General features: G+C 40.1%; 1 protein-coding gene across 1 annotated transcript; it reads left to right on the forward strand.

Annotated features, from left to right (window-relative positions):
* The first annotated feature begins 309 nt into the window (after positions 1 to 309).
* Positions 310 to 1176, forward strand: LOC107469945 (uncharacterized). Its single transcript, XM_016089331.1, has one exon. The coding sequence runs from the start codon at positions 310 to 312 to the stop codon at positions 1174 to 1176; it is 867 nt and encodes a 288-aa protein (XP_015944817.1).
* The last annotated feature ends 9914 nt before the right edge of the window (positions 1177 to 11090 follow it).

The following is an 11090-nucleotide window of genomic DNA, read 5'->3' on the forward strand; positions in this document are numbered from 1 at the left end:
TGAGAGAGAGCTGTAGGTCAAATGGAGATCGAGGAATTGCGGAAAGCACAAAGATCAGACAAACAGCCAACCAGAAAAGAGGACGAAAAGACACCCAGACCACCAAATAGGAAAGATTAGAAAAAGCCCTTCAGGCTTACTCCAAAGTTCGACACCTATACCAGATTCAACACAAAAAGGGAAAACATAATCAAGGAGATTCTCAATGCCAAAATAGTCAAACCTCCCGCCAGAGTAGGGAGCTACCAAGATCAACGGTTTGTGGACAGAAGCAAGCACTGTGCTTTCCATCAAAAGTATGGACATACAATGGACGAATGTGTAATAGCCAAGGACCTCCTAGAAAGATTAGCTCGGCAAGGCCTCTTGGACAAATATGTCGAAGGTCGGAAAAGCAGAGAAACCAAAAGAGAACCAGAGGAGCGCTCAACAGAGAAAGAAAAGGGAAAATGGACAATAACAGATCCTCCCAGGGGAATCATAAACTGCATATCAGGAGGATATGCGGGAGGAGGTGAAACAAGCTCGGCCCGAAAAAGGAGTTACCGAGCAATGTTGGCAATCGAAGGAATAATACCTGCAACAACTCACAACACAAAAGAACCAGAGATAACCTTTAGTCAAGGCGACATAACTTCAACAAGTCCAAACTTGGACGACCCTGTGGTGATATCTATACAAACTGGGGAACTATTGGTAAGGAAGGTGCTTCTAGACCCAGGTAGTAGTGCTGATGTACTTTTTTATTCAACCTTTATAAAAATGCAATTGTCTGAAAAAGCCATACAACCGTCATCTGGAGAACTAGTTGGGTTCTCCGGAGAAAGGGTCCCAATAAAAGGACACATATGGCTAAAAGCAACAATGGGCAACCCCCTATTGGCAAGAGCTGTGGACATCCAATATCTCATAGTTAACTGTCCTAGTCCTTATAACATTATACTCGGAAGACCTGCCCTGAATAACTTCAGAGCGGTAGTATCTACATTACACTTGTGTGTTAAGTTTCAGGCACAAAACAACAAAGTAGCAACAATACATTCAGACCGACAACAAGCTCGACAATGCTACAACGCTAGCTTAAAGAAAACCAATATACAACCAAAAGCTGACCTAGAAGCAAAAACAAGTCATGGCAGATCCGAGGTGTTGACGAACTCCAACAGATTCCTCTGATGACAAAAGCCGAACAGATTACCTACATCGGCCGAGCATTAGAAGGAGAAGAGAGAGCAAAGCTAATAAGATTACTCCAGGACAACGCCGACTTATTCGCGTGGACACCAGCAGACATGCCAGGAATCGATCCGAGCATAATCAGTCACAAGCTCGCCATAAACAAAACAGCCAAACCGATCGCCCAGAAAAAGAGGAACATTAGAACGGAAAAAGTAAAAGCAGCCCTTGAAGAGACGAAAAAGCTCCTCAACGCCGGTTTCATCAAAGAACTCCGTTTCACCACTTGGCTTTCAAATGTGGTTATGGTAAGGAAACAATCAGGTAAATGGCGCATGTGCGTCGACTTTACAAATTTAAATAAGGCTTGCCCCAAAGATGCCTACCCTTTACCTTGCATTGATAAACTAGTAGATAATGCTTCTGGATTTAAAACTCTGAGCTTCATGGATGCATACTCAGGATATAATCAGATCCTTATACATCCAGAAGACCAAAGCAAAATGGCTTTCATAACAGAACACGGAAATTTTTGCTACAAAGTTATGCCATTTGGCCTTAAGAATGCAGGAGCAACATACCAACGACTTATGGACAAAGTATTCCAACATCAAATAGGGCAAAATATGGAGATCTATGTGGACGACATGGTGGCAAAGACCTCGGCACAAGGATCACACTATAAGGACCTTGAAGAAGCATTCCAACAACTCAGAGCATACAACATGAGACTCAACCCAGAAAAATGCGCATTCGGAGTTCAAGGGGAGAAATTCCTCGGATTCATGCTGACTTCACGAGGAATTGAGGCAAACCCAGAAAAATGTGAAGCTATTCTTAACACGAACAGCCCAAAGACAATAAAGGAAGTACAACAGCTAGCAGGCCGAGTTGCTGCACTATCACAATTCTTACCTGCAGTAGCAAACCGATCATACCATTTCTTCAAAACAATCTCCAAAAACCAAAAGTTCAACTGGACGGAAGAATGTGAACGATCTTTCGCAGAGCTCAAACAAACACTATCATCACCACCTATCCTCCAAAAACCAGAGCCCGGTAAACCATTATTCTTATATTTATCTGTTTCTAACCATGCCATAAGTTCTGTACTAGTCTTTGAAACAGGGAAAACACAAAACCCAGTATACATCGTAATAGTTAGAACGAATCAACCACTGAGACAAATTCTAACAAAACCTGAGCTGGCTGGACGCTTAACAAAATGGTCCGTCGAGCTCTCCGAATACGACATACAATACCAACCTCAGAAGACTCCAAGACTGCAAATACTAGCCGACTTCATCTCTGAATTAACAACAGAGTGTAGGACAGAGGAACATAGCTGGAAGCTTTATATAGATGGTGCAGCAAACAAAGATGGAAGTGGAGCAGGCATAACACTCAAAAGAGGCGAATAGGTCGAAGCCGAGCAATCGTTACAGTTTTCCTTCGCAGCAAGCAACAACCAGGCCGAATATGAAGTCCTCCTAGCCGGACTAAAACTCGCTCGAGATTTACAAATATCTCAACTCACCGCTTATTGCGACTCTCTGCTCATAGTTCAACAGATCAAAGGCAAATTCCAGGTAAAAGATCCTTTGTTAGAGAAATACTGGCTCGTAACAAAGGATCTTATCTCAAAATTTCACAAATTTGAAATAATACATGTGAATAGAGAGCAAAACACAAGAGCCGATGTTTTATCTAAATTAGCAACAACAAGGCCACAATCACACACACCAACACTTTCACAGTTAACACTTGAAAAACCAAGCTTCGAATTAAATAGCATATGCAGCATTACACAGGTAAAGGATTGGAGAACACCTTTTCTTCAATATATCAAAACAGGAACAATCCCAAAGGACGAACAAAATCCAAAACTCTTCCGAAGAAAAGAAAGCTACTACACAACGATAGGAGATAGCCTATACAGACGAGGATTCTCACAGCCTCTACTAAAATGTCTCAGCAAAGATGATGCTGAAATAGTTATGGCAGAAACACATGAAGGAGTATACGAAAATCATATTGGCGGCCGAGCTCTGTCAGCCAAAATATTGCGAACAGGATACTACTGGCCAACTATAAAGAGGGATTGCATAACAAAAGTAAGGACATGCAGCAATTGTCAGAAGCACGCCAACATCTCAACAACACCCGTCGAGGAGTTGCACACCTTCGAGGTAAGTTGGCCTTTTGACCGTTGGGGGCTAGACATTCTAGGCCCCTTCCCGAAAGTGCCAGGACAGGTAAAATTTCTTTTGGTATCAATAGATTACTTCTCCAAATGGATTGAAGCACAGCCCCTAGCGCGAATCACAGCAGAGAAAGTAAGAACCTTCCTTTGGAAGAACATCATATGCCGTTACGGCATACCAAGAGAAATAATCTCTGACAATGAAAGGCAGTTCACAGACCATAAACTCGCCACCTTTTTACAAAATTTCAACATCAAACACCACTTTAGCTCGGTCGAGCATCCTCAAACGAATGGTCAGGTAGAATCAGCTAACAGAGTTATTTTGCAGGCCCTAAAGAAAAAGTTGGACGAAGTCAAGAGCGAATGGGCAGATCTCGTACCAGAAGTCCTATGGGGGTACAACACGACAATCCAGTCAGCGATAGGAGAAACCCTATTCAAACTAGTATATGGAGCCGAGGCCCTCATACCTGTAGAAGTCGGCACGACTAGCCTGAGAACCGAACTCTATGATACGAACAACAACAACAACGAAAGATTAACAGACTTGGATCTACTGGACGAAGAAAGGGAGATAGCAACAATTAAACAACGAGCAATGAAACAGCTCATACAAAAACGACACAACAAAAATGTCCATCCAAGGACATTCGAGAATGGAGAGCTCGTCCTCAGGAAAACAGAAGAAGCAAGAAAACCTCAAAAGCATGGAAAATTAGCAGCAAACTGGGAGGGACCATTCCGAATTTCTAAAGTGCTCGGCAAAGGAGCCTACCAATTAGAGACATTGTTAAACAGTCCAATACCAGGAAATTGGAATGTATCCTCCTTGAGGAAATACCAATCATAGTGTATATAGCGCGGATGAAGGTACTCTTTTTCCCATTTTGAGGTTTTATCCCAACAAAATAAGGGTTTTACTCAGAAAGGGTTTTAATGAGGCCGGATGCCTTATCCAATTAATCAAACGATACAGTATTACAATAAAAAGACTAATATATTCTACTCTACAAAAAGCCCAAAGCCATCGCAGATATAAGTTCAAACAGATGTATATAAACCAAAACAAAACAACCGAGCTTCATACTCGGCAAAAGCCATAAGTAGTCAAAATACATAGCTAAAAACATAAACAAACAGGTCCAAAAAACTCCAAACAACATTTTTTCAAAATACAAATCTTCATTCTATCTTATCCCCAATACTCGAACTATCACTTTGTTTACCAGCTTCATCATCGAATAATTCACCATCAACAATGATTTTCGTGGCATCAAGTTTAGCAGCATCAACCTCAGGGAACAAAACCTGAACCTGGTCGGTAGCCCGTTCAAAGCCTTGAGCAAAGGCTTCATAAATCTCATTCTCCAACTCCTTCACCCGAGCCGCTAGTCGATCATTTTCCGATGTCAGAGTTTTATTTCCTTCCAAGACCGAACTATTAAGGCGTTTCTCTTCAGCAAGCTCTTCTTCCTTTCCCTTCAAAGATGAGGAAAATTCAGTAATCATCTTCTCCTTCTCTTGAACAGCAGTAGACAACTCAGAAATCTCAACAGAATCTTTAACTTCAGATTCCACAGCAAGCTCCTGAACTCTCCCAATGGCGACAAGTCGAGCCCCAATAACGTAAGACAAAAACCAACAAAAACATCAACATAAGGATACATGGTTACCAAAATACTTGAAGAAAGCGACTCATCCCAGCACGTCCAACCTCTTCTATCATTTTCGAATCCTCGGGAAATCGACACACCTCATCAGGAAGAGTATCAAAGGGAAAAAACCTTGACCATTGGGACCTCATGTTATCATCCTCACAATAAGCATGAAGCCTCCGCTGAGACTCATAGGCAGCCTCTACAATAGGTAGGACAGGGGAATGCTCCTCCTTACTCTCAGCCTTCTCGGCATGAGTCTTTTCCCTTTTCCTTTTTAGTCGAGGATTAGCCCCTGCTTGACCAACATCACCGCCGCCCTTACCTACATTTGTTGTTGACCCCTCTTTCTCACTTTTCTTCCTCTGATTAAAATAGGACTTCAGTTCAGCAGTAGTGATGGTGGGGGCTTTCTCAGCTGCAGACATAAACACAAGTCAAAATATTAGAAGCAACTACACCCCCATTTCAGAAAATAAACACTAAAACTAGTTACCTAAATAATCCAAAACAGCCTCCTTATCCGAATCCCACTTCAACAAATCCGCAACAGATAACAACCCTACCAACTCCTCTAACAAAAAGTCCAACACGACATTGTCATCAAAAACCCTATCATCAACATCAAGAACCTGCATAGGTTCAGGAGACCAAGAAAGAGGAAACCTCTCTTCTAGATATTCATTCAAATAAAAAGGAAATTCACTTTCAACACTCCTAACCTTGACAAACATTGTTTTAAAATCTTTGAACGATGATTTGTACAAGGAAAACACTGACCGACGAGGATGACTATTGAGATTTACCCACAAACCCCGCCTAACTCCTTTAGATTGAAACAACGAAAAGAATACTCTCAGCGAAGGAGGATATTCCAGAATACTCATCAGAATCTCAAAAGCACGGACAAAACCCCAGGAGTTGGGATGTAACTGGGAGGGAGTGCAATTCAACCAAAACAACACACCGCACTCAAAATCTGTAAATGGAAACTGGACACCAATCTCAGTTAACAAACACGAATAAATGTAGAAATATGACCAACCATCAACCTGCTCACAAACACGATTCTCCTCCCCACAAGGTAAAAGCTCTATCCTAAGCTCATGACCCTCTCTAACCCATACGTCAGAACCTAACACCTTTACGGATTCAGAATCACTAAACCTAGAAACACACTGTTTCATTTGTTCACTAACCCAACTGCAAGGGTCGCCCTCCGCCAGAACAACCTTACCCTTCTCCATAACCAAAGACCAAACAGGAAAATTAGAAAGAAGAAGAAGAAGACCAGAACCCTTCAACACAAACCTTTGATACTCATTCTCTCTCTTCCGCTGGTGAAAAAACGCAAGTATTGGAGATTCAGACTAAACAGAAGTTACCTATGATACTCCCAGTAATAAAAACATGGGGTAATGAAACGGTTTTTCTCCAAAACTACCTCAGAATCTCAACCACTCATTAACCATGATGCAAATCAAGGGCCAAGATCGCACAAGATACTGTAACTAGGACTCACATCAATCACTTCAACGCGGAAACGAAACGGCCATTAAATGCACATTTACGCCTTTTTCGAGACAAAAGACCAAAAGGCAGCAACAACAAATCTAACCCCAAACAAATAAAAGCTCGCCCTGTACTCCTAAAGACACACGGTGACCTTGGGGGCTATGATACGTAGCCTAAGAACTCGGTCAACCGACTATATCTCCACGCACAAACCTCAATCAATAAAGCAAATCTCAACAAACAAAATCTAATAACAAACACCGCCAAAACCGAGGATAAGGGCATAACTCAGAATCTCAATTGACTACACTAACGGCATCAGGATAACCTCGGTCAACACAAATAATCCCTAAATAAACTCCAACTGAACGAGTTCCCAAATATCTATATAAACAAATTAGTAACTTCGGGGCAATAGAGGTTCACAGAACTCATTCTCATATATTATTCTTATTCTCTTATAACTCATATTCTTACTTGAGCGTCGAAGTGCTTTTTGCAGGTGTTCCCACCACGGTGTTACAGTTCAGCCGACGTATAGCTCTTCCACCTAAGCTCGAACAACAGCAGGAGAAGTCATTATACCTCGGCCTCATACGCCCGGAACAATGACCATGAAAGAGAGAGAGAGGGAGAGAAACTATAATATTTTTCTAACAAAAAGGAAGGATACTGGACAGTGCAATTAACTACTTTATTACGCTGGATTAATGTGATTGGAGCCTCTCCCTATTATCTATACCTACCATTCTTTCTGTTGGTATACTTGTATGAGGGCCCTTGTCTTTTGGGGACATGCTGTATTGTAGTGTCTGCTTGCTCAGAAGTAAGTCACTGTGAGTAGTTGGACCCATCTCTATTTGTTTCATGACGCTTAAATAAATCTCTCTTTTTTTTATTGATGATTGGAATATTCACTGTCAATAATATTGACTAATTTTTTATTGACTTGTAGATATTTTGATGTGTAAAATAGTTCATTCGAAATTTTAAAGGTTTTTTCATGCAAAATGACAAAGCGAAAATTGAACCTTTTTTGTTTAATCAAGAAAAGATGATCCCATTCTGTTGAAGATCAGAATAGGCACAACAACAAAACACATTTGTGTGTTTGACACGTGTTAGTGATTTACATTTAAATACATCTATACAACACATGTTATGCGCACATTAATTCTTTGTTTAATTGCTTATTTTTTCTTTTTGAAGTTCATTGATACTTCTAATACGATTTAGATAGATATATAATTAATGTTGCGTTAATATGATGCAAACTGTTAACATGAATTGTTTGACCGTACCGTTAGTTTACTTTAAATATTAATAGCTTATAGTCACAAAAAAAATATATTAATAGTTTATAATTACTTCATTACCATCTATATATAATGTATATCAATATATCTTACCATTTTAAAAATTCGTTTATATAATATGTAGTGACGTATCATATATCAATATCAGTTTTAGTGCTAAATAACTTTGAGATTAAATTAAGAGGTCTGTTATGCATACAAATTTTTTTGGCTTACAAGTCTTACAAGTTGGCACAAGTCCAATAAAACACACGTATTACATTCCCACATTCAAGAGTAAATATACGCACGTTATTTAACCACTTCCTGTTTCTAAAGCGCGCTACTCACCATGCATTATGAACGACTCTTCTTTTTCTTCCTCCATGAAAACGAGTTTCTTGCCAAATTTGAAGATAATGGAACTTCAGAAATACACCCAAACGATTACAAAAATACGCCCAAACAGTTACAGGAATACACCCAAAGGATTACAGAAATACACCCAAACGGTTACAGGAATTCACCCAAACGATTATAGAAATACACCCAAAGGATTACAGAAATACACCCAAAGGATTACAAAACTACACCCAAAGGATTTAAGAAATACACCCAAAATTCGTTGAAGTACACCTTATGAATAATTCAGAACTCTTTCTCTTTCTCCTCCTCATCTTCTACTGTTTCTTCTTCTTCAAAAACGATTTCAGAGCTTGATGTCAAAAAACAATGGAAATCAAGAATAACGAAGAAAGAAAATAGAGAGAAAAGTACGTAAATAACGAAGGAGAAAGAGAAGGCAAGTAACGAAAGAAAAGAAGAAGAAGAAGAAGAAGAAGAAGAGGAAGAAGAACGTGCATCAAGAAGAAAAAGAAGAAGAAGGTGCAGTGAAAACATGCAGTAACAGTTGAAGAAGGAGAAAGAGAAGACAAGAAATGAAAGAAAAAAAGAAGAAGAGGAAGAGGAAGAAGAATGTGCAGCAAGAAGAAGAAGGAGGTGCAGTGAAAATAGTTCGAAGGGCGTTAATATAAATGACTTGTAAAGACTTGTATAAAAAAATGCTTGTATGTGGAGAATTTCTCTTAAATTAAATCTAATAATCTAAATGCGTCCAATTTAAATCCATGATGGATTTCAAGTGTGTCTTCCACGGGGAATCAGTAACTTTTGTGATTTACAACCATCAAGTAGTCATTAATGATGTTTTTAATGGTGTGAGATTTTATCCAATGGTGTGGGATTACTCACTTTTCTTTTGCTAGTTACATGTTGGCCAAAATTTAATAAAGTTGCTAGCCCATAGACTTTTCCTAAAGTAAAATTCACTATGTGTCTTTTTAATCATTTTGGTGTTAGGCTCCAAGTCATCATCACTATCACATAGTCGAATATGTGCAGCATTAACTTATTACTACTGTTTATACTCTGGTCTAAATTCATAAAAATCAGGCTCAATAAAAATAAAAGGTCCAATTCAAAGAGGTAGTCTCTACTGTATATCTGACCTCTTTAAAGAGGTCGGACACAATAAAGGGAGACCAGCTCTACTTATCCAAGCAAATAACTGCCTCCACAAATCTCTCTAACTATCTCTATCTTTTTTGAAAAATAGATTCTAACAAACTCTTAAGATAAAGGGAACGATTATCCATCAATAATGGTAGAACATACTCCAACAAAAGTGGTTATCAACTCTACTATAAATACACTGACACCTCTTAGGTATATTCATGTTATGATCTACTAAAACTTGTCTAAAGTCCTTACAAACTTAAGCTTCAGAGTCTCTTACAGGTACCACCCTCCACCTTCTCATGAGGAATTCAGACGATGGCACCTCAGCACAAGAACAAATTGGTCACTGCCTCATAAGGAGTCTCGACCTCACGTTCAGGCCCAAATCATCATTTCAGATAACCTCGGAACATTGGCGCTATTGTTGGGGACTTGAAGTTTGACCCTTGACCATTGTGGATAATCTGTACGAAGACGGCCACACGACATGATGGATAATCTGCCCCACATCCCACCAAGCTACTAGGTCTGGTCCATGGCCATGATGCACAACTAGAGCAGCTTAAACAAGAAGCTGAACAACAATGGAAAATAGAACGAGAACTACGAAGGGAGGTGCGGTGATGAAAGGAGCTGGAAGAAAAACTCTTAAGATTGGAACCTGACCTCCAAAGGTGGAGCAATCGAACATATCGGGAAGAATGCCCTCTAGGGGAGAAGATCCGTTTGTAGAAGAGATCATGCAGGCTAAAGTTCCAAGGAATTTCAAAACCCCCAATATGGATCCCTAGGACGGAACGACTGATCCAAGGCACCATCTCAGCAATTTCAAAAGTCAGATGTACCTAGCCAATGCCTCTGATTCTACTCGTTGCAAAGCATTCCCGACGACTTTGACAAAAGCCACGATGAAGTTGTTTGACAACTTACCACCCAGATGGTGACTTGTTTTAACGATCTGGCAAGGAAGTTCCTTAGCAGATTCTCAATTCAGAACAACAAGGTAAAACATGCCCCGAGTTTGCTGGGAGTTAAGCAAGAGGTTGGGGAGACACTCTGAGATTACATGGAAAAATTCAACAAAGCATGTTTGGAGATTCAAAACCTACCTACTGAAGCAGTAATAATGGGATTGGTTAACAACATTAAGGAAGGGCCAATTTTTCAATCCATATCCAACCGACATCCGGCTTCCTTGTACGAAGTACAAGAACGGGTAGAGAAATACATCAACATGGAAGAGAATTCCTGAATTAGAGAACCTCTCCCAAGGCCGAGCCTTCCCTATCCACCTCGGGAAAAAAAGAAAGAAGCTAAGAAGAAAGAAGAAAACAACTCGAAAAACCCTCGAAGGTATCACAACTATACTCCCCTTTGGGTCTCTCTTATAGATGTTTAGAAAGAGATATGCCATACGGAGAAGCTTCCACCTCCACATCGATTAAGCACAAAAGGGAAGAAAGTCAGACAGAATACTGTGAGTACCACAAACTCTATGGACATTCTACTAACGATTGTTATGACTTAAAGGTCATAGAAAAGTTGGCCAGATAAGGTCGACTAGACAAATACTTGGTAGATAGGTCGGACGAGCAGAGGAAGAGAAAGAGAGATGAAGAAGGCATCTCAAAGAACTTACCAAGTCGAGAAAGATAGCAGATCTCCCAACTTGCCAACAATCCCATTCACTAAAGAAGATGCTCAAGGGATAACGCCTGTCCATGA

This window comes from Arachis duranensis, chromosome 10, assembly GCF_000817695.3.
Source record: "Arachis duranensis cultivar V14167 chromosome 10, aradu.V14167.gnm2.J7QH, whole genome shotgun sequence".
NCBI lineage: Eukaryota > Viridiplantae > Streptophyta > Magnoliopsida > Fabales > Fabaceae > Arachis > Arachis duranensis.

Coding starts and splice junctions, on each gene's coding strand:
- LOC107469945 (XM_016089331.1), top strand. CDS start 310: ATGGACGAATGTGTAATAGCCAAGGACCTCCTAGAAAGATTAGCTCGG.